General features: G+C 38.2%; 1 protein-coding gene across 3 annotated transcripts in view; it reads right to left on the reverse strand.

Moving 5' to 3' along the window:
* LOC124596376 (putative ATP-dependent RNA helicase TDRD12) overlaps positions 1–25,647 on the reverse strand; it is a 470,123-nt gene that overhangs the window by 21,943 nt on the left and 422,533 nt on the right. For all 3 annotated transcript variants that reach the window (XM_047135490.1, XM_047135489.1, XM_047135491.1), the window contains 2 exons: positions 19,033–19,331; positions 8,427–8,548 (listed from right to left, as the gene is read on the reverse strand). In XM_047135490.1, the coding sequence (XP_046991446.1) occupies positions 8,427–8,548; positions 19,033–19,331 (421 nt within the window). The remainder of the gene's footprint in view (positions 1–8,426; positions 8,549–19,032; positions 19,332–25,647) is intronic.

Raw genomic sequence — 25,647 nt, forward strand, 5'->3', positions numbered from 1 at the left:
ACGTCTTCGGTCCCGGGTTCGATCCCCGCCACTGCCTAAATTTTGATAAATAATCGGCATTGGCGGCCGAAGACTTCCGGCATAAGAAGTCAGCCTCATTCTGCCAACGGCCTTGTCAAAGAGGGCGGAGGAGCGGATAGAGGTTCAGGGCACTCTCTTGTCCTAGGGGTGGGAAATTGCCCCTAAAGGCGGAAGAATCAGCAATGATCAACGACATGAGGATGCAGAAGGCAATGGAAACCACTGCATTAAAGACACGTAACGTGTATCCACAGGACATGTGGCCTGCAATTGAAGAAGTGTCATGATGATCTCTCCATTGGCAAAAGATTCCGGAATAGTGCCCCATTCGGATCTCTGGGAGGGGACTGCCAAGGGGGAGGTTACCATGAGAAAAAGATTGAATAATCAACGAAAGGATAACGTTCTACGAGTCGGGGCGTGGAATGTCAGAAGCTTGAACGTGGTAGGGAAACTAGAAAATCTGAAAAGGGAAATGCAAAGGCTCAATCTAGATATAGTAGGGGTCAGTGAAGTGAAGTGGAAGGAAGACAAGGATTTCTGGTCAGATGAGTATCGGGTAATATCAACAGCAGCAGAAAATGGTATAACAGGTGTAGGATTCGTTATGAATAGGAAGATAGGGCAGAGGGTGTGTTAACTGTGAACAGTTCAGTGACCGGGTTGTTCTAATCAGAATCGACAACGATAGTTCAGGTATACATGCCGACGTCGCAAGCTGAAGATGAACAGATAGAGAAAGTGTATGAGGATATTGAAAGGGTAATGCAGTATGTAAAGGGGGACGAAAATCTAATAGTCATGGGCGACTGGAATGCAGTTGTAGGGGAAGGAGTAGAAGAAAAGGTTACAGGAGAATATGGGCTTGGGACAAGGAATGAAAGAGGAGAAAGACTAATTGAGTTCTGTAACAAGTTTCAGCTAGTAATAGCGAATACCCTGTTCAAGAATCACAAGAGGAGGAGGTATACTTGGAAAAGGCTGGGAGATACGGGAAGATTTCAATTAGACTCCATCATGGTCAGACAGAGATTCCGAAATCAGATACTGGATTGTAAGGCGTACCCAGGAGCAGATATAGACTCAGATCACAATATAGTAGTGATGAAGAGTAGGCTGAAGTTCAAGACATTAGTCAGGAAGAATCAATATGCAAAGAAGTGGGATACGGAAGTACTAAGGAAAGACGAGATACATTTGAAGTTCTCTAACGCTATAGATACAGCAATAAGGAATAGCACAGTAGGCAGTACAGTTGAAGAGGAATGGACATCTCTAAAAAGGGCCATCACAGAAGTTGGGAAGGAAAACATAGGTACAAAGAAAGTAGCTGCGAAGAAACCATGGGTAACAGACGAAATACTTCAGTTGATTGATGAAAGGAGGAAGTACAAACATGTTCCGGGAAAATCAGGAACACAGAAATACAAGTCGCTGAGGAATGAAATAAATAGGAAGTGCAGGGAAGCTAAGACGAAATGGCTGCAGGAAAAATGTGAAGACATCGAAAAAGATATGATTGTCAGAAGGACAGACTCAGCATACAGGAAAGTCAAAACAACCTATGGTGACATTAAAAGCAATGGTGGTAACATTAAGAGTGCAATGGGAATTCCACTGTTAAATGCAGAGGAGAGAGCAGACAGGTGGAAAGAATACATTGAAAGCCTCTATGAAGGTGAAGATTTGTCTGATGTGATAGAAGAAGAAACAGGAGTCGATTTAGAAGAGATAGGGGATCCAGTATTAGAATCGGAATTTAAAAGAGCTTTGGAGGACTTACGGTCAAATAAGGCAGAAGGGATAGATAACATTCCATCAGAATTTCTAAAATCATTGGGGGAAGTGGCAACAAAACGACATTGGTGTGTAGAATATATGAGTCTGGCGATATACCATCTGACTTTCGGAAAAGCATCATCCACACAATTCCGAAGACGGCAAGAGCTGACAAGTGCGAGAATTATTGCACAATCAGCTTAACAGCTCATGCATCAAAGCTGCTTACAAGAATAATATACAGAAGAATGGAAAAGAAAATTGAGAATGCGCTAGGTGACGATCAGTTTGGCTTTAGGAAAAGTAAAGGGACGAGAGAGGCAATTCTGACGTTATGGCAAATAATGGAAGCAAGGCTAAAGAAAAATCAAGACACTTTCATAGGATTTGTCGACCTGGAAAAAGCGTTCGACAATATAAAACGGCGCAAGCTGTTCGAGATTCTGAAAAAAGTAGGGGTAAGCTATAGGGAGAGACGGGTCATATACAATATGTACAACAACCAAGAGGGAATAACAAGAGTGGACGATCAAGAACGAAGTGCTCGTATTAAGAAGGGTGTAAGACAAGGCCGTAGCCTTTCGCCCCTACTCTTCAATCTGTACATCGAGGAAGCAGTGATGGAAATAAAAGAAAGGTTCAGGAGTGGAATTAAAATACAAGGTGAAAGGATATCAATGATACGATTCGCTGATGACATTGCTATCCTGAGTGAAAGTGAAGAAGAATTAAATGATCTGCTGAACGGAATGAACAGTCTAATGAGTACACAGTATGGTTTGAGAGTAAATCGGAGAAAGACGAAGGTAATGAGAAGTAGTAGAAATGAGAACAGCGAGAAACTTAACATCAGGATTGATGGTCACGAAGTCAATGAAGTTAAGGAATTCTGCTACCTAGGCAGTAAAATAACCAATGACGGACGGAGCAGACTCGCTATGGCAAAAAAGGCATTTCTGGCCAAGAGAAGTCTACTAATATCAAATACTGGCCTTAATTTGAGGAAGAAATTTCTAAGGATGTACGTCTGGAGTACAGCATTGTATGGTAGTGAAACACGGACTGTGGGAAAACCGGAACAGAAGAGAATCGAAGCATTTGAGATGTGGTGCTATAGACGAATGTTGAAAATTAGGTGGACTGATAGGGTAAGGAATAAGGAGGTTCTACGCAGAATCGGAGAGGAAAGGAATATGTGGAAAACACTGATAAGGAGAAGAGACAGGATGATAGGACATCTGCTAAGACATGAGGGAATGACTTCCATGGTACTAGAGGGAGCTGTAGAGGGCAAAAACTATAGAGGAAGACAGAGATTGGAATACGTCAAGCAAATAATTGAGGACGTAGGTTGCAAGTGCTACTCTGAGATGAAGAGGTTAGCACAGGAAAGGAATTCGTGGCTGGCCACATCAAACCAGTCAGTAGACCAAAAAAAAAAAAAAAAAGTGTTGATGGCAATGATGGTGGTGGTAGTGGTGGTGGAGGGTATTAAGAAAATTTATTAAAAAGTCTACAAGCTTGGATATTATCTCAAAAATTAACTGCTTATTTCTGACATAACATCCAGATTTACAAACTTCTTAATATTTTTTAAATTATTGTAGAAATTTTAATAAACAAGAAACAGGGCAAAATGTCAAAACATAGTTCATATAATTATGAAATTATACTGCTGTTTGTAAGATCTTCATCCAGAGACTGATTTGAGGCAGCTCTTGCTACTAGTCTAACTTTTATATGCTTCTTAAGCTCTACGTAATTAATGCAGATACGTCAACTTGAACCTGATTACTGTAGTCTCTCTCTTCTATTACCAACTTAACTATTCCTTGATACTTCAAAATGTCTCTTGTTTTAGTTGAATACTGCCTTAAAAGCTCTCCTTTCCATGATTTGATTCAGTATCTCTTCATTAATTATCATATCTCCCCAAATTCAGTTTTTTTTTTTTTTTTGTTTTTTTTTTAGCTCATTTCAAAAGCTTCTATTCCCATATTGCCTTGTTGCTTGTGCTGTTTATCATTTACATTCTGCTATATGAGGATACCATACAGACAAACATCATCTGTAAATATTTCCTAAAACAGAAATTTATTTTTGATGTTAATACATTTCTCTTTTTCCAAAAATATTTGTTGCTATTGCCAGTCTGTAAATTTATATCCCCTCTACTTTGGATAGTCTGCATGTATCCATGCATGAATTACCATCACAGCTAACACCAAGAAGTATTTTTTTCTGAAAGTATTTAGGTACTGTACAAGACTCCCGAATTTATGATATTTCAACAGTTATTTTTCTCCTAAGATAGCAAAACTCTAAAACAACTTCTAGCATTGCATTTCGTAATCTAATTAGATCAGCATTGCCAGAGTTAACCTGCCAATAATCCGCAAACCTTGTTATACTTTGGTTGATATCTATCTCATGCCTCATGGACATTGCTATGGTGGGGTAGAGCTTGGGTCCCTCAATGACACACATAGACACACTGTAGATGCAACAAACACAGAGCAGTATCTGTTGAGAGAAAGACATATGCGCGGTTTCTTAAGGTAGGCAGCAGCCTTTTCAGCAGTCACAGGGGCAAGAGTCTGGATGACTGATTCCTCTGACCTTGTAACCAGTATAGCCTTTCCGTGCTGGTGTAGTGAACGGCTGGAAACAAAGGGGAAACTACAGTGTTATTTCCCTGAGAGCATTCAGCCTTGCTCTACAAATGATGATTAAATGATGATGGCATTACCCTTGGGTAAAATATTACAGAGATAAATCCCCCCCCCCCCTGCCGCGGATCCCCAGACAGGGCTAGTCAGAAGGATGTTGTCGTCGGGAAAAACAAATCTGGCAATTTATGGGTCAGAGAGTGGAATGTTAGATCCATTAACCGGGCAGATAGATTAGAAAATTTTAAAATACAAATGGATAGGTTGAAGCTAGATATAAATGGGATCAGTCAATTCAGTGGCATGATTAACAGGACTTCTGGTTAGGTGAGTACACGATTACAAATACTAAATCAAATAGGTGTAATACAGAAGATCTAATAATGAATACGAAAATAGGAATGCGAGTAAGCTAATACAAACAGCATAGTGAATCCATTATTGCAGTCAAGATAGATGTGAAGTCAAAACGAGACATTAGTACAAGTTGATATGCCAACGGCTCCGTAAATGATGAAGAGATTGAAGAAACGTATATTCAGTAGTAGGAAGAGAATATGGATTGGGGAAAAGGAATGAAAGAGGAAGCCACCAGATAGAATTTTGCACAGAGCCTAATTTAATCATTGCTAATACTTGGTTTAAGAATCATGAAAAAAGGTTGTATATGTGGAAGAGACATGGAGATACCGGAAAGTATTAGACTGATTATGTAGTGGTAAAAGAGATATTTCGTAACCAACTTTTAGTAGAACATTTCCAGGGGCAGATGTGGACTCTGGCCATAATTTAATAGTCATGAAATGCAGACAAACAGCATAAATCACAAAAAGACATGAAATTATGGAGATGGGACCTGGATAAGTTGAAAGAACCAGAGATTGTTGATAGTTTCTGTGGGACTGTTAGGCAATAACTGAGAAACAGGGGAAAAGAAATACAGGAGAAGATGAGTGGGTAGCTTTGAGAGAAGAAATAGTGAAGGCATAAGAAAATGAAACAGGTATCACAGGAGATATTGAATTTATTTAATAAAATTAGATAATATAAATATGCAGCAAAGGTAGCAGATGTAGGGAATACAAAATATACACATGTCTAAAAAATGTGATTGCTAGAAAGTGCAAAATGTCTAGAGGATAAATGTAGGGATTTAGAAGCATGTATCGTTAGGGGAAAGATAGACACTGCCTACAGGAAATTGAATCGTTTGGAGAAAAGAGAAAAAATTGTATATCAAGAGCTCAGATGGAAAACCACTACTAAGCAAAGAAGGGAAATGTGGAAGGATTATATAGAAGAACCATACAGGTAAATGAACTTGAAGGCAATATTATAGAAAGGGAAGAGGAAGTAGATAAAACTGAGATGGGAGGTACGACACTGTGAGAAGAATTTCGCAGAGTGCTGAAAGCCGAAACAAGGCCCCTGAAGTGGACGCCATTCCCTCAGAACTACTGAAAATTCTACGGGGAGACAGCTATAACAAAACTATTCCACTTGGTGTGTAAGATGTACGAGACAGGTAAAATACCCTCAGACTTCAAGAAGAATGTAATAATTTCAATTCCAAAGAAAGCAAGTGCTGACAGGTGTGATTACTATCAAACTATCAGTTTAATAAATCATTGTTGCAAACACTAACACAAATTAGGATTCCACAAAAATGTAAGAACATATACGGCAATACTGGCTCTAAAACATCTTAGAAGATGGACCAGGAGAAGGCAAACCTATGTTTACAAATTTTGGATGTTTGGAGAAAGCTTTTGACAATGTCAACTGGAATACACTCTTTTTAGTTCTGAAGGTAGCAGTGGTAAAATACAGGGAGCGAAACATTACATACAACTTGTACAAAAACAAGATGGCTGTTGTAAGACTTGATGGGCATGAAAAGGGAGCAGTGGAGAGAAGGGATTGTTGGAGTATAGGAAACCAAAGAAAAATTTGGAAAAATAAATAAATAAAAAACTTTTAGGTTTGCCAATGACATTGTAATTCTGTCAGCAAAAAACTTGGAAGAGCAGTTTGATGGAGTGGACAGTACCTTGAAAGAAGGGTATAATATTGACAACAAAAGCAAAACAAGGGTTATGGAATGCAGCATAATTAAAGCAGGTGATGCTGTAGGAATTAGGTTAGGAAATGAGACACTTAAAGCAGTAGATGTATGTAGTATCTGGCTATTAAAATAGCTGAGGATGGCCAAAGTAGAGACGATATAAAATGTAGATTGGCAAGGAAAGCATTTCTCAAAAAACTAAATTTGTTAACACTGGATATAGACTGAAGTATTTGGACCAAAGATGATTATAACAACAACAATGACCTTTTCTCAAGAGACTACCCATTCTGTTCATCTGATCTGTCGTGTTCTTTGATGTCTATGCTGGAATTCCTTTGCCAGGTTTCTCCTTGGTATCCTTTATTGCATGCATCATGTACAGATAGAAGGGTAAGAACACTTTATCATTTACTTTTAAACTGGTGCTTCCCACTGATGTCCTTTGACTCTTATTAACTGTAGTCTCATTTCTGTAGAAGTTGTAGATAACCTTCTGCTCTCTGTATCCCTGACAACTTCACAATCACATGTGATTCAATACTGCCATTTCAAAATCTACAAATGTTATAAGTACAGGTTTGACTTCTTCCATGTATCTTCTAAGATAAGTTGTAGAGTCAGTTGACTCAGTGTTCATGATTATTTTTTTCAGAAACAAATCTGATCTTCCTCTAGCTAGACATCTACTCATCATTACTTTCTTCTGTAGATACTATTGTACCTATGAATTATTAATCTGATGGTTTGGTAAATATTCACACATCTCATCACTTGCCTTCTTTGGTGTGGGGATAATAATACTTTTTCTTGAAGTCTGAGTTTATATGGCCTATCTCATACATACCACATAACAGGATTGGAATAGTTTTGCAAATGTTGGTTTTCTCAAGGATCACAATAATTCTGAGGGGCTGGCATCTACTCCAGGTGTCTTAATCTTCTGTGCTTAGTACGAATCTGCCACCTGAACATTTAATGTTCATACAGCTGCTTCTCTTTCCTCCAGAGGTATCTCTAATTCTTCTATAGGCAGCATTTATGTTCCACATAGCCGTGTGAGCTTGCTTTTACATTTTTGCATTCATTTACATTAAGAAATGTAAAATTACAATTTACAACTGGCAAGCAGTTTTAATGATCATTTCTTAAATCTAATAGAGAGAAAATAGTAGAAAGCAACAGAGAGAAAACATCTATCAAGTTTAACCAACTGGCAAGTTCGGCAACTAGTCCTGAAGTCAAGACAAAAGTCTTGCAACAGTAAAAGATCACTTGATGTTGACAAAGATTCCACTAGAACATTCAGAAATTGTTTTCACAAAAGCAATGCTCCTAATGCATTGTAAGTACAGATAATTCTTTTAACGCAATTATAGTAACATTATAAAAGAAAAATAACAGAAAAGATATCAACACCCTGTAATTACTAACAAGTTTTTTAATGATGCCATTGTCTAAAATTTTTGAAAATCTTGATACCAACAATGAGTGTAATAAAACCCATAATAGATTATGAACATTACATAACTGAGAGTAACCAGTTAGTATTATTTTCTGGCCCCTTCATATGCAACTGACATTAACAAATGTGCTTCCAAATGCTAAACAACAATAACAGTAAACAGAGACTGATAACTGGGAAGTTCCAACTAAGATGGAAACTGTTGCGGCATGTAGTGGATCTATTATTTCACCACTGCACCATCTCTCTTAATTTTTTTTTTTTTTTCATTTAGTCCAATCTTACTTTCACCATCTTCACCTCCTGACAACTGATTTGTAATGCATTGCAGCCTCTTATCAAGAGAGAGTACTTTCACTCTTTTTCCGTCAGCATTTACATAAATTATGATTTTTCCTTTCTACCTTAAGCAATACGAGATATTTACCTGTCAAAACTTTTTGTAGCCTGATTTGCACATACAGTCCTTTGGCAGAGTGGTTAATATTGTCTGGATGAAATTGCCCATATGTCTCTAAAATGAAGTGATAAAGGCCATCATTGTTTGTGCTGTAACAAAATAAACTAAAAATTATGGAATATCAAATAAAAATTATCTTAATCTATAATATTCACAGCACATATATTCATAATATGTAAGTCAACCATTTAAACTATAATTGGCAACATATCCAAGCAAAATACTGCTCAGCAGAGAATATTTTGAGTATTGAAAATAAGTCTTTATCATGAATCACTAATTTTGCCTACATACATGAGTAACAAACTGTAAAAATACCAGAGAAAGAAAGTTGCTACTCACCATATAACAGAGATGCTGAGTCGCGACAGGCACAATAAAAAGATTCACACAATCATAGCTTTCGGCCATTAAGGCCTTTGTCAGCAGTAGACACACACACACACACACACACACAACTTGCACACATGTCTGCAGTCTCAGAGAGCTGAACCCCCCCCCAAATCAACCAACCACCTACCTTTGAAACAAAACATATCATTGATTCTGCATATCAGGGTTCTGACAGTTTGTTGCTAGGTTTGTGGAGGAATGTGGGATTAGATTTCTACATAGAGGTCATGTAATTTACATAAATAACAGGCTGCTGATTTGCATATGTGGTGAAGGTGCCCAATAGCAACCCAGATGGATTTCATAGGATTTACATCAGGCAAATTTGGTCATTGAGACAGCAACATGAGTCCACTATAAGGCTCCTCAAACCACTGTAGTATGGTTTTGGCTCCTAGACACACACAGTTATAATGCTGAAAGATAACATCACCACTGGGGAAGACATCAAGCATGACGAGATGCAGGTGGTTTGCAGCTGTCAGTTTGTCTTTGATTACTACCACAGGTCCTATTGCAAGCACAGGAGAATAACTCACATAGTGTAACACTGCTCCCACCAGCCCATGCCCATGGCGCAGTGCATGTATCTAGCTGCCATTCACCTTCATGATGGAATTTGGAGAGATGATTCATTTCCATAGCAGTTTTTTTTATTGATGCACTGCGCTTACCCAGAACCCTTCCAGCAAATTTCAGTCTCCTATTTGCCTTTCCTAATATTAATCTTAAGCATTTGTCCCATTTCATATTGCTTCTTAATCTTCTTCTTCTTCTTGTGCCTCTGTCCCGCATCTGCTCAGGGTTGGCATGGTTATTAACGGATTTGGCACAGTTAATTTAAGGGGTGGCCAGATGCCCTTCTTGTCGCCACCCTGTCACCTCCCTGGGGCAGAATTAGGACACCCCAGTCCGCGTGGAGTGTTGTTCCTGTGAAAGTTCGCAAAAGCTTTCCAAACATATGTGAACAGTGTAACTAATTTGGGAATTGGGTAGCAACCCAGTATCCATCTAGATGAATGTGGAGAAAAGCCTAAAAACCATATCCTGGCTGGTCAGCACACCGAACCTCTACGTTAATCCACAGGGCAGTTCAATCCAGGGCTGAGCACCTCCCATTGCTAGGTGTGGCAGTTTAATGTGCACTCCTATCTGGGTGATTATTTCATACTGATTTTTAGTACTATCACTAAATACTTATACAATGTGCTCAATACTAATCTCGTAATCGGATACCACCAGGTGCTTTCTCTTTGTGGCAGGCATTATCTTGTGTTAATCCAAATTTAAAGAGAGATGCCGTTCATTACATCTAGTGGTACTTTGGTCCAAGTCTTCCTGCATTTCCTTACAATCAACTAATGACAGTATTTTCCTGTAGACAACAGCATCAGCAACAGACAATCTTAAAGTGGTATTATTCTTATCATCAGATAAATCATTTATATATACTGAGAACATTAGAGCTATTATGTTTCCTTTGGGGCATGATACTACTTTAGTTTCTGTAGAAATTTTGTCATCTAATGTAACATACTGGGTTCTATTAGTCACATATTCATTGAGCCAATCACATATACATTAAGATACTCAGTATGCTTCTATCCTGTTTGGTATCTGACAATGGAGTACAGTGTTGAATGCCTTCTGGAAATCTAACTCCAGTTACTAAAGGAATGACACATGTCTGAGCTTACAATATGCTCTATGATCCTGTAACAGACAGATGACAGCAATGTTAGTCTGTAATTTGGTGCATCTGATCTTTTATCCTTTCCATAAACAGGAGAGACCTGTGCAAGAGACTCTTAATATATAGAAGCAAGGAAAAAAAGTTTCTGCAGTCCATTCACTGTAAAATCTAACTGGAATTTTGTGAGGGCCTGGTGCATTGTTTCTTTTAAGTAGTCTTAATTGTTTTACCATACCACAAATATTAAAATCAATATCAAACGCCATCTGGGAGTCCAAGCTGTAGTCAAATGCTGGTCCAGCAGATTACTTGTGTATAAATGCATTTTCAAAAGCGGAACTTAATATTTCAGTTTTCTGTCTGTAGTCTTCATTTTCAGCTCAGATGGATCCACAGGAGACTGAAGTAATTTTTGGTCATGGGTTGGTCTGCAGCCAGGAGGTCTAAAATATTTCTTGTGTGTGTGTATTGTTGGATTAGTTGTTTGAGACAGTTGTCAGACAACATACCCAGTATCACTTTGCAGGACTGGCTGTCCTTACTGCTGACAACAGATTCATTATTTTTTTCACATGATACTGGACAGATTAGTCACCACCTACAACTACTGTATGCTCAAGGTACTTCCATGCTATCGAGTTAAGGCTATTTTTGAATGACTCCATGACCAATGTGTCTGAATCTAGTGGTCAGTAGAAATATCTGATTATTGATGTACACCCCCTGAACATAGTTATTCTTGTTCATATTATTTTGCAGTTGGAGTCATTTTGGACCACACTCAATTTCTGATTGTCACTCACTCAATTTCTGATTGTCACTCACTCAATTTCTGATTGTCACTACAAACACTCCGCCTCCTGGAGAGTCTTGCCTGTATTTCTGATATACTTTCCACTATTGCCAATAATTTCCCTTCTCTCTACTTAAACTGTCAAAGAATTTCCAGTGCCTAGCATAAAGTGGGGGTAGCTGCTTTCTATGGGATGCATGAGCCCTGGAACTCTGTTGTGAATACACCGTCAGTTAACAACAACTATTTTAAGATTCTCAGTATCTGTATTTGATATCTGGGAAGTCGAAATAATTGTGTTCTACAATGCTGGTTTTCTGTTGGTGATCTTCGAGTTTCAGCTAAAACAAAGTGTATACTCTATCATCCAGGTAGCTGTTTCTGTAGGGCAACATTACCAGTTTTTACAGTGTAGCATAGGTAAAATAATCTACAGCCAACCTGGTCACTGTGGCAACAAAGCCTTTGCTTCACACCCTACACTCCGCTACAGACCTGAGCACCCCAATCGGTCCCCAGGCAACTGTGCAGAGACCTCATGAGTAAGGCTAGCTGCCTTCATCACATCCATCAGTCTCTGGAAAGAACTGAGAATCGTCTCAAAGCTGAGGTTTTGTTGTTGCTGAGGCTTTCAATTGTTACCAGGGTGGGCTCTTCTACAGGGTGCATGATTCTTCACTGGTTACACACTGAGGGCACATCCAGTTTGTTTCCTTCCAGTGACACTATTTTCTAATAAAGGCCTTTTTGCATTTAACACTGGAACTGCCTCTTCTTTGCCCTCTCTGGGTACCTGGGCCGCAGACAGACCAGAGAGTGCTGCATGAGGAGGAGAAGCAGAGACCGCTGGCTCTGTCTCACTATGAGTAGGAGACAATGCCTCAAACCTACTTGTTAGAGTATGAGATAATCTTTCAGCCATTAGCCACATAATATCTTCCTAATGAAACAGCTCTACATTTGAACACATCTGGCAAGCCACCATCAGGTAATAGTTTATTGCCAGACTGGAATTCTCTGTGGATTATGTTGTCTAAAATAGTAGCTGGTAAGATCCATGGCAACATCACAACAGGAGACTGCTACATGTCCAACCAAACTCCATTTCATTTTCATTGCAATCCAAGTAAGATCTTTCACTGCAATTTGTTCTCTAACCCAATTATTTTCTTCTAGTAATTTCTAACCCACCCCACTAATTCACAAGCAACCCCAAGTTCATGAAAGGTTCTCATGCCAAAAGCTCATGTCTCATTGTTACAGATCAAAACTGGTCACTCGCACTGATTGCTTGATTGTATTCTCTGCTTAATAGAGTAATCAAAAGCTTAGTTTTGAAAACTATATCTGTGTTACTAATTAATTCCAGTCAATTTTTACTCTTGTGTTGATAACACATTATTTTAGTTTTAGTATAATTAATTTGCAGGTGTATTTTCAAACTTGCTCTATTATGTTCTTCCATTCTTTGTTGGAAGTTTTTCTGCACTGGAGGCAAGCAGTACAATGCCACTGGTTAATCAAAGCTGGTTCAGTATGTTCCATGGACAATATACAAAAACACCCCTAGGAAAGCTGAGAAACATTTTTGTGACACGAAATCTCCTTACCCCACTTCTCACCCCATTCTGAATTTCCCACAATCCTGACAATATCTGAGGATCTAGTATTGAGATATATTCTTCAATAGTACTAATAGAATCAGTACCATTTTTTAAGCACTATTAGTACATATTTTGTTGAAAACAAGTCAAAAGCTTTCTCAAGATCCAAAAATCATTTACAGCTTTCACTACAGTGACTTGGAAACTATACTTTTTCTCCCTGTGTAGTCCGTGATAATTTTAATGAATATTTCATACATATTTTAAGGGTCTATAGTTTTTACATCTTATTGGTCCCCTTCCTTGTGAGTGGAACAGTTACAGAATTGTTACAGTTTTGATAAGTTCTCTTCCTCTACTGTACTGTTTTTATTACTTTTTTAACAAAATACTATAGTCTATACTTACTATACTCTATAATTAATATACTCTATATTTCAAATGGTTTTATAGGGCCCATATGACACTTCTTGCTTCCTTTCATTATTAACTACCTGTGTTTCAGCTTAATCACTTTAACTTATAAATATTTAAACAAATATTTGAACACTTATACAATTTTCACTCTGTTTTTTGTTACAGTGCCACCTTAACTGATATAAAGTTATGTCTGTCCATCATAAGATTCAGATTTTCTCCATATCCCTGGGGCTTTCAATTGCTTTATCTTGTCAGATTTTCATCACACCTTCTTACATCCTCTCACTGATAATTCCATATTTTTTTATTTAATTCTGCATGTTTTATCATGTGTTTATCATTATTTACTTAAAATTCTTACTTTTTTCCAACAATTGTTCGTTTTGAGATTTTCTTTAGATTTGCTTTCTTCATACTTGTGTCATCTATTTCTGCTTGTCTAAATTACCGTTATAAACATCTGCCTCTATTGCCTGCCTGCATCAGCTCCAAATCTTAAGATGCCGAAACTGTTTCTTAATTCAATGTTGCATAACTACTTATTCTTATTTACATTTCCATAATCTTCAGTTCTGTGATTAGTTTTTAATTTATTTTTACACTGCATCTTACTAGACTATAACAACTTTTATTTGGAAAGAGGTCCAGAACCATTAATTCTGCCCAATTTATTTGTTGCCTGCTGAAATATAGTCAAGATAAATTTTTGTGCCATTTTGTCCTCTTCTATTTGTGTTTCTGAAAGACTCTGTTAAGGACAAATATGTTGTTGTTCTTGGCAAACTCCACTAATCTCTCTCTCTCTCTCTCTCTCTCTCTCTCTCTCTCTCTCTCTCTCTCTCTCTCTCTCTCCCCCCCCCCCCCTCCCTCCCCCCCAACTGTCTTAGGATTCCAAAATCTGCTGCAGTAAACAAAAATGCTGAATTAACTGGGCATGCTCTATGGCATGAAGCGATTGTATGAATTCCCTCGCTCTATTAGTCCCAGTATTCTTTCACCTAGTGTGGAATAACATTTCAGGAAGTCATATGCGACAGTAGGACCTCAAACAACACTGTCCATGGAACACTATCCTTCCAGAGCTTAGTGACAAAAGTGAAAACTTGTCAGAGCTACGCTCACAGCATTCTCAGACCAGACCTGAGGGCTCCTGAATTTCAGAGCCTCAAATCAACACAACCAGTTCATCATGCTGATTGTCAGCAGAGCTGTAAAATCAATCTTGTCATTTAGCAGTAGTATATTAAACAAACTAAATATGTACTGTTACACTTTATAATGCTAAACTATGCTAAAGCCATTCTTCATCAATTTTGTTTTAAGAGGAGGAGGAGCCAGAGGTGAGAGGACAAACAGTTACACACAAATCTACATCTACTACATGGATACTCTGCAAATCACATTTAACTGCCTGGCAGAGGGTTCATTGAACCAACCTCACAATTCTCTATTATTCCAATCTCATATAGCGTGCGGAAAAATGAACACCTATATCTTTTCATGTGAGCTCTGATTTCCCTTATTTTATTATGGTAATTGTTTCTCCCAGTGTAGGTCAGTGTTAACAAAATATTTCTGCCAAGTGATTGAAATTTCGTGAGAAGATTCTGCCGCAATGAAAAGCGCATTTGTTTTAATGATGTCCACCCTAAATCCTGTATCATTTCAGTGACACTCTCTCCTCTATTTCACGATAATACAGAACATGTTGCTCTTCTTAGAACTTTTTTGATGTACTCCGACAATCCTATCTGGTAATGATCCCACACCACGCAGCAGTATTGTAAAAGAGGACGGACAAGTGTAGTTAGGCAGTCTAGTAGATCTGTTACATTTTCTAAGTGTCCTGCCAATGAAACACAGTCTTGGGTTAGCCTTCCCTACAACATTTTCTGTGTGTTTCTTCCAATTTAAGTTGTTCTTCATTGTAATTCTTAGGTATTTAGTTGAATTTACGGCCTTTAGATTTGACTGATTTATTGTGTAATCTAAGTTTAATGGATTCCTTTTAGCACTCATGTGGATGACCTCACACTTTTCGTTATTTAGGTCCAATTGCAATTTTCGCACCATACAGATATCTTTCCTAAATCATTTTGCCATTTTTTTTATCTGCTGATGACTTTACTAGTCAATAAACGACAGCGTCATCTGCAAACAATCTAAGACAGCTGCTCAGATTATCTCCCAAATTGTTTATACAGATAAGGAACAGCAAAGGGCCTATAACACTATCTTGGGGAATGCCAGAAATCACTTCTGGTTTACTCAATGACTTTCCATCAGTTACTATGAAATGTGACCTCTCTGACAGGAAATCATGAATACACTCACTAACTGAGATGGTATTCCATAGGCATGCAATTTCTCTACAAGCCGCTTGTGTTGTACAGTGTCAAAAGCCTTCCACAAATCCACAATTATGGAATCAATTTGAAATCCCTTGTCAATAGCACTCAACACTTCGTGCAAGTAAAGAGCTAGTTGTGTTTCACAAGAATGACATTTTATAAATCTATGTTGACTGTGTATCAATAGACTGTTTTCTATGAGGTAATTCATAATGTTTGAACACAATATACAGGGTGTCCCATTTATCTTGACCACCCTAAATAACTGTTTGTCCAGATGTAAATTAAAAAATGTTTCAAGTAAATGTTCTTTAGCTGTCAGGGGGACATCAATCAGCATGATTGCCTTCATCGCAGCTTTGTTTCTTACAAAGATATGAACAGCGGTATGACTTTTTGAAATGGTACCCCACATTTTTTATTTGGTAATTCATTTCCTCTCCTAGAGACCTATTCAAAAATGTATCACAGTGTACCATTCACTGAAACACAACTTTATTAATTACATAAAACGACACTGACTTTGAGCCCAGGATCACAAACTTGTCCACTTGGTGGAGTTATCAGAAAACAAATGAAAATCAAGTAAAAACATAACACAAAATTGACTCTGACTCTCCTGCACCCATTGCCCTGGAGTAGAACATTCAAAGGTGCTCAAAGTAGTGACCCTGGACACCGAAACACTGGTGCACGTGTTGAATGAAAGAATTATCTACCGCTTCCAGTGTTGCCTGCTGAAGAGAATTACAAGTAAGCATGATATGTTCCTGCATGTCTTCTGGAGTTGTTGGAATATCAGGATAGACAATGCCTTAATGCATCTCCAATGAAGAAAGTCCAGAGGATTTAAATCAGGAGACCTAGCAGGCCAAGTAACTGTTCCTCCTCGACCACTCTATCTGGCAGGATACTTTCGGTTCAGAACATGGCGTGCACGCAAGGCATTATGTGTTGGACATCCAATGTGTTGATACCACATAAGCATTCTGGTTCTTAGCGGCACTTCATCCAGAAGAGGAGGAAGAACTTGTCTGAGTAAGTTGGCATATGCTGTGCCATTTAGACTACCATTGATGAAATAAGGGCCAATAATTGTAGTACCAAGCATCCCATACCAGACATTAGCTCTCCATTGTGCTGATGTTCCACCTGTCTAAGCCATCACGGGTTGTCGTTGGACCAATAATGCATGTTCCTTGTATTTACCTGTCCTTTGTTTGAGAAGGAACATTCATCAATAAATAGAACATTCGAGAAGAAGTTTGGGTTGGCGAGGATTTGCTGCTGTGCCCACTGACAGAACTGTACACGATTCTGGAAATCATTCCCATGCAATTCTTGATGTAGGTGTACATGGTAAGGATGGAACCGGTGACGTGTAAGAATTTGATGTACACTGGGTTTAGGAATGCCAGTCTTGCGTTAAAGCTGTCGTGTGCTCACAAGTGGATTCATAGCAACAGAAGCAAGAACAGTAACTTCGGCAGCTTCGACTGTGCGAGTGCTATGATAATTGCGTTGTGGTGGATTGAAACTTCCCGTTTCCTGAAGTGTCACAACAAGACAAGAAAACATCCATCGAGAAGGTGGGTGCTTGTCAGGATATCGCTCTCTGTACAGTTCCACTGCCTGCGAACATTTTTCCTACCTTCAGCAACAACAACTACAATAAAAGAAACATTATGGCGATGCAGTTTAAAGGAAGGACGGCCTTTACTGTATGCCTACTCTACACAACAGTATTTAAAAGGACTAAACTACTGTATTAAATGTACTCGTGCTTAAGAAACCAGTATTGGAATTAATGTTCTGCTAACTTACATTCCCCATAGATGACTAGCATTTCTACCTTCTCTTAGTTGGTGTACATTCTACTCACACAACTCTTCAACTGATGATGGTTGATGGAATGACAGGTGTGCATTCTACTTATGTTTGTATTTGTCCTCTGTCAACATCAGCACGTGGATGTGTTCCATTACCTCGAGTAACTGCACTAAGCACTGGGAGTGTCAATGTTAATGTTGTGTTATGTAATTAATAATGTTGTGTTTCAGTGAATGTAACACTGTGATACATTTTTGAATAGGTCTTTATGAGAGGAAATGAATTACCAAATAAAAAATAAAGGGTGCCACTTAAAAAAGTCATACCGCTGTTAATATCTTTGTAAAAAACAAAGTTACAACGAAGGCAATCATGCTGATTGATGTCCCCCTGACGGCTAAAGATCATTTGCTTGAAACATTTTGTAATTTGCATCTGGACAAACAGTTATTTAGGGTGGTCAAGATAAATGGGACACACTGTATGTTCCAAAGTCCTGCTGCATATCAATGTTAATGATATGGGCCTGTAATTTAGTAGATTACTCCTACTATCTTTCTTGGATATTGGTGCGACATGCACAACTTTCCAGTCTTTGGGTACGGATCTTTTGTCGAGCGAATGGCTGGATATGATTGTTAAGTAAGGAACTATTGTATCAGCATACTCTGAAAGGAACCTAACTAGTATACAAGCTGGACTGGAAGATTTGCTTTTGTTATATGATTTAAGTTGCTTCACTACTCCAAGGATATCTACTTCTACGTTACTCAGGTTGTCAGTTGTTCTCTATTCGAATTCCGGAATATTTACTTCATCTTCTTTGATGAGTTATACTCATGGAAAGTAGGTGTTTGAAAACAGTTTGACAGCTGCATGCCATTTTAATAATATGTGGTTGAAAATATTACTTGGCTTCGTATGTACATAAAATCTCTCTCAGTTTTTGATAACCGTGTGAAATGAATGTCATATTTTTCATACATTAATTTCCTGTGTTCTTAGCTGCAATGTAAGATAGTTATTAGCATTTTTCTACAAAATGAAGCAGTAAAAATGCTGAAAAAGTCAAAATCTGAATATATGTAAATATCACTCAATGGAATGGCATTTTTAGAGAAGTACTTTATGTATAGTATATCAAAATTGACATTGCATATTTCTACCCAGTTTGACTTAGTTTTAATATCTGCTTCCTATTTCCACATCAGTAAGTTATTATACAGTCATAAAATCCAACTGCCAAATAAAGCAGATGAATTTTCCAATTTTCTTACATAAGAAACAAGAAATAATCTGAGCCAGGCACAAAGAAACCACTTAAACATAACCAGCTGAGAATGATGATGCAGCGACATTACAGAACCTGTAACTCAAAACTTGGTGCCAAAAAATATTCCAAAACTTTAAACAGAGAGACTAATTGCACCACATTGCTTTGTCTATTGAACTAACACAATGAATTCACAGGGCAACTAAACACACTTACCTGAATTCAACTGTGGTTCCTGTGCATGACAAATAATATTTTTCAACTCCCACCAAAGCAATTTTGATCCAAACATGTGACGCATTCTGTCGCCAATGAACTTGAGGTATTTTTGCTTCAGTTCTTAGTGTTGGCATTGTATCCTGTACACTGTGTGGTGATCTTTCAGATGTGATCTCTGAAGATACGTGAATGTCACTGCTACCATTGATACAGCTGTTATCTTTCACTTCTTCAATCAAAACACTGTCCTTAGAATCACATTCCAGTGACTCACTGTCATCTGACAGCTTATTCTCCTAAGGGATAAAAGGTATATGTTACTGAAAAACACTACCACAAGTTTTATGAGTACACTCCAGAAATATTCCATAACATTTATGTACACTATAGTTGTTCAGATTTCACAACCTCTGAAAAAGGATCACATAAAAATTGTTTGGAATAAGTTATTGAAATTATAGATTATGTTTGACTTTCTGATTGTGACTAAAAATAAAAAGTACCAAAGCACTCACTCATAAAAAGAATGGAACCAACTAAATTATTACAATGAAAATAGTGTAGTTGTATAGCTAAAATTTTATGGATGCAACTGAACTGTTTTCAGTACAATTTTGTACCATTTTTTGTGCAGAGAACTACTTAATTCTTGGAGCAATGACAGGCATGGAAATCAGCATTATTTGCTTTAAAAAAGAGTCCAGCAGCTCAATAATCTACAACAATATCAACATCTATACTCTGGAAACCACCATGAGTGCATAGCAAAGGGTATGTCCGATTGTACCAATTATTAGGGTTTCTTCCTGTTCCATTCAAATATGGGGTGCAGGAAGGATGACTGCTTGAATGCCGCTGTGTGTGTAGTAATTATTTGGATGTTATCCTCATGATCCCTATGTGAGCAATACATAGCGGGTTGTGGTATATTCCTAGAGTAAACATTTAAAGCAGGTTCTTGGAACTTTGTTAATAGACCTTCTTGGAATAGTTTGCGTATGTCTTCAAGAGTCTTCCAGTTCACTTCCTTCAGTATCTCTGTCACATTCTTCCATGGATTAAACAAATCTGTGACCATTTGTGCTGCCCTTCTTTGTATATGTTCAATGTCCCCCGATAGTCTTGCCTGGTGAGGGTCCCACACATTTGAGCAATATTCTAGAACCAGTTGCGCAAGTGATTTGTGTGCAATCTCTTTCATAGACTCATTGAACTTCCCCAGTATTCTACCATTAAACCGATGTCTACCACCTGTTTTACCCACAACTGAACCTAAGTGATCATTCTACTTCATATCCCTACAAAGTGTTACACTCAGGTATTTGTTTAAGTTAGCCAATTCTAACAGCGGACCGAGAGAGGTGGCACAGTGGCTAGCACACCAGACTCGCATTCAGGAGGACGATGGTCCAATCCCACGTCCGGCCATCCTGATTTAGATTTTCCATGATTTCCCTAAATCGCTCCAGGGAAATGTTGAGATGGTTCCTTTGAAAGGGCACCCCAGACTTCCTTCCCCATCCTTCCCTAATCTGATGAGACCGATGACCTAGCTGTCTGGTCTCCTCCCTCAAACAATCCTCTAACAGTGGCTCAGTGATATTATAGCCGTAAGATACTACATATTTTTCTTTCGTGAAGTGTAAAACTTCACATTTCTGAACATTTAGAGCAAACTGCTAATTTCTGCACCATGTTAAAATATTTCCAACATCTTACTGAATATTTATGCAGCTTCTTTTAGAGAGAACTTCATTATAGATAACTGCATCACCTTCAAAAAGCCTGATCTTACTATTAATATGTCCGCAAAGTCATTAACGTACAACATGAACAGCAAGGGTCCCAACACACTTCCTTAGGGCACAACTGAAGTTACTTCTACATCTGGCAATAACTCTCCATCCAAGATAACATGCTGCATTTCTCCCTACCAAAAAGTCCTCAATTCAGTCACAATTTTAACTTGATATCCCATACGATCATACTCTTAACAATAATTGCAGGTATGGTATTGAGTCAAATGCTTTTTGGAAGTAAAGAAACATACATCTACCTTGTTGCCTTGATTCCAAGCTTTCAGTATGTCGTGTGAGGAAAGTGACAATGGGGATTCACATGATTTGTGCTTTCAAAATCCATGCTGGCTGGCACTGAGGAGGTCATTCTGTTCATGATACCTCATTATGTTTGAGCTCAGAATATGTTCTAAGATTCTATAATAGGTATTGGACGGTAGTTTTGTGGATCACATCTACTACCCTTCTTGTGACCTGTGCCTTTTTCCAAGAGCTGGGGAGGGTTTTTTTGTTTCAGGGATGCACAATAGATTACAGTTGTAAGAGGGGCTAACTCAGCTACAAATTAAGTACACAATCTGACAGGGATTCCATCAGGCCCTGGAGCTTTGTTCAGTTTTAATTATTTCAGCGGTTTCTTAACAGCACTGACACTAATAGTTATTTCATTCATCTTTTGGGTGGTACAAGAATTACATTTGTGCAATTCTCCTTGGTTTTCCTTTGTAAAGAAACAGTCGAAGCTTATTTCAGTATTTGCTTTGCTACCCTCAATTTCAGTCCCTGTCTCATTTACTAGGGACTGGACACTAACTTTGGTGCCACTAACAGCCTTTACATATGACCAGAATTTCTTTGGGTTCTGTGAAAGATCACTTGACAATATTCTGTTACAGAAGCCATTGAATGCATTTTTAATTGTTCTCTTGACAGCCAAATGCGTTTCATTCAGCATCTCTCTCTCTACAGCACTATGTCTTGTTTTATACCTATTACGTGGTAACCTCTGTTTCATTAGAAGTTTCTTTACAGTGACTGTATACCACGGAGGTTCCCTCCCATTATTGACTATTCTACTGGGTACACATCTATCCAGTGCATGGTCAAATGTTCTTTCAAACTTGAGTCATGCTCCTGCCCTGTGCCGAAAGTTTCAAGTTCCTCATTGTGATATGACACTATTGACTTTTATCTAATTTAGTGAACATATATACCTTTCTGGTTGTTTTAGTTCTCCTTTGTACTTTGGTAACCAGTGTTGCCACAGCTCTGTCTTGGTCACTAATACCAGTTTTGATGAGGACATCATCAAAGAGGTCAGGTCTATAAGTTGCCATTAATCCAATATATTTCCATCATGGATGGGGTTTCTATCTATCTATTCCATGTAGTTTTCAGAGAAGACATTTAATAAAGTTTCACAGGATGTCTTATCAAACCCATCACTAACAAAACTGTAATTTTCTCAAATGTTGGATGATTAAAGTCTCCACCAATGATTACAATGTTATTAGGGAACTTCCGTACAAGTGAAGTGAGGTTTTCTCTAAAGTTTTCAGTTACGTCAGGAGATGAATCTGGTGGGTGATACCGAGTTGTGCCCAAAAACTCTCACAAGCAGCTTCAATTTCTACCTTGGTCGATCTAAGTTTCTTGTCTACTGCAACAAATACACCATCTCCATTTCCCATCTGCCTATCCTTTCGATATACAGTTTAATTTTCCCCAAAAATCTCACTGCTATCAATTTCAGGTTTCAACCAATTGTCTGTACCTAATATTATGTAAGCTTCACTGCTTTTCATGAGCACTTCAAACTCTGGAACTTTGTTGCAAATGCTTCGGCAGTTTACCATTAGGATTTTAATACTCTCACCTTTGGGAGGCATTTCTTTCAATTTTACACTGATACTTCTGGGTTTCCTACAGCTACCGTTATCTGGATTGGATGGAGAGTCGCCGAATCTAAAAAGCCCTTGTGTGCACTCCACACACAGTCAGCTACCTGAACAGCTGGATCTGATGTGTAGTGCACATGTGTCTCATTTACAGGGACCCTACAGTTCTCAATGCTATGGCACAAGTCCAGGAAGTCACAGCCTAGCTTGTCACAGAACATTTGAAGTCTCTGGTTCTGTCCTTCCACTCGGCTCAGAACCAAAGGGCCATGATCAGTTCTGGGGACAATGATGTAAATTGTGAGCTTTGCTGAAACTCCATGAGCAAGGCTGGTCTTCTTGACCTTCTCTGTCAGTCACTGAAATGATCCACGAATTACTTCAGAGCCCACAAGACAGGCATCATGATGCTGGTGCACCACAATCTGCAGTTGGTTGCACCCTGTTCCCTCAATGGCTGATGGAATAGCCTCTTCAACATGTTTAATGATGCCCTGGCCATTCATACGGAGAGCAACTAGTGTCCTTTCCTGTCCCTTGCTACCATTTCCCTAAGGGGTACCATCATTCGCCGTACGTATGAACTGCTGACAATTAATACACTCCTACCCTTTTGCAATTGCCTCCTCCTGACACCAGACAAAACAGGTTTCCTCAAAACAGGTAAAGTGAGTCCCACTGGCTCAGTTTCAGTGAAAGACGGCACCTCAAACTTATTGATTAGGAAGATTGGTACAACACCTTGAGCCTTACTGGTCCCCGCCCACCCAGTACATCTACCATTGACACACCACTTGCAGTCAAGTGGACAATTAATGACAGATCTTGTATTTTCTGCAGGGGAGGCATGATTCATGGGAGAAGACAGTACTTGAGGTATGTCTGGTACAGGTACTGCAGATCACAACTCTCAGGAACTCTTTCAACAAACCGATTTGCAGCAGCTGCCAATCATTTGCAATTTCCAGCTGCTTACTATGTCAACCAACTCAGCCCGTGTTCGAGGATGGCATTCACAGTGGAGCTGCATTTTGGCTGGTGCAATGTTTTACAAGGCAGTGAACAAATAACTTTAAATTAAGCCTACAGATTATCTTTTAATCTGTTGAACTAAAAAGTTTCTAATTCCCTATGAGGATTGAAGCAAACACACAAAACAAGATTTCTATTAAGGCAAAAACTACTAGTTTACTAAAACATTTTGAGGTTAATTATGGTTGTTACAAACTTGAAAACGGAGTTAATTTATGATAAATGCAGATTATATCTTCTTTAAGGAAAACTAAATGTGACACAGTATGTTAGCCAAAAAATCTGCTACAGTAACTAAATCACAAACACTGATTTCCTACAAATTGCGCATAGATTATGCAAAGAACAGTTATAGCTTCTGAAAATTCTCAAAAATGCATTTTTATCTTTGTTGATTTACAAAGCAGTTCAGGGTTGATGTAATCATTGGCAGAACTGTGAACCACAAACGCTGATTTGCTTTGAAATAAATTAAGTTTCCAAACACTCTTACTGGTAACTTAGGAAAATATAGTTTTGTAAGCATTTGAAAATTCTCAAAATAACCTACCATCAGATTAGAGAATGACTGTTTTGAACAAGAATAGGCCTACTGTTCTAAAAATTTTTAAAAGAGCAGAATTAAATTAAGCCTTCAATTGATGATAACAGTACGAATTTATCATGGTACTCACGAACTTTTGAAATTTCACAACAGATCACAATACAAACAGGTACAGATACAATCAGTGAAACATTACGCAGGAATGATGCAAACAGTAAAATATTTTAATCTAGAAATTTAAATTGGCACACGATGTTGTACACGTGGTCTCACACAAAGGAAAATTCCAAAGTCATTTTTTAGACATAAATAATTGTTCATATTGCACACATTTTTCACTTGGCTGATTCTGTGCATACTTCAACACTAGCATGTCAAAGAAGAAGAATGCAGTGTTAGTTTATCTTGATCAATATTGCTAATATGTTTCTGTAAGGGTGACATGAAAAAACAACGGAGGTCTTGAGCCTTGTGCACGTCTGTCAAACCTTTTTTGAACAGAATCAGTTATATATATGAATTGGTGCATTGTCAGCTCATCTTTGAAGACAGCATTTGTACTAAATAACAATAAATGTAATATCAAAGGTGGTTTTTGGTCACCTAAAATGTACACATAATTCCTGTCTGTAACTAATTCTTATAGCACGGAAAGGACCGACAAAATACCAAGGAAATGCACACACAGTGTCACATAGTCCCCCTCCACCCACCATCTTAATTACTGGAAATAAATAGAAATATAAGTTTTATGGATGAATTTATGGTTTTGGGAGGCCATGTGTGTCTGTATTTGAATGCTGAAATAGAGTCAGGTTTCAGTGTAGCTGTGGTGCAATTGTTTATTTAATTTATTTGTGCCTACATTATTTCTGTTTTATTCAGGTAAATGTATGACATACATAGGTGCCTCTATACACTAACAAAATAACAAGTGTGATGGCACAGTTTTAAGGCACTGAATTTGTATTTGGGAGAAGCACGGTTAAGCAGCCTGCCAAATCATCCAAATATAAGTTTTCCAACCTAATCTTTCTTCTTTTCCATCAATATATCTTTCTAACAAATTTCAGAATGGAATATCAACAATATTATGAAAAGGATAGAGTGGTATTTACCATACAGATGACGAATGAGTTGCAGACAGGCACAGTGAAAAGACTGTCACACACTGAGCTTTTGGCCAAAGCCTTCTTCGGAACGGAAACACACAAACATTCACACAAGCAAGCACGTCTCAATCTTTTTGTTGTTCCTGTCTACAACTCAATGTGTCATCTTTACAGTGACTAGCAATCTATCTTTTCATTAATAATGTATTTATATGTATGTATGTCTG

This window comes from Schistocerca americana, chromosome 2, assembly GCF_021461395.2.
Source record: "Schistocerca americana isolate TAMUIC-IGC-003095 chromosome 2, iqSchAmer2.1, whole genome shotgun sequence".
NCBI lineage: Eukaryota > Metazoa > Arthropoda > Insecta > Orthoptera > Acrididae > Schistocerca > Schistocerca americana.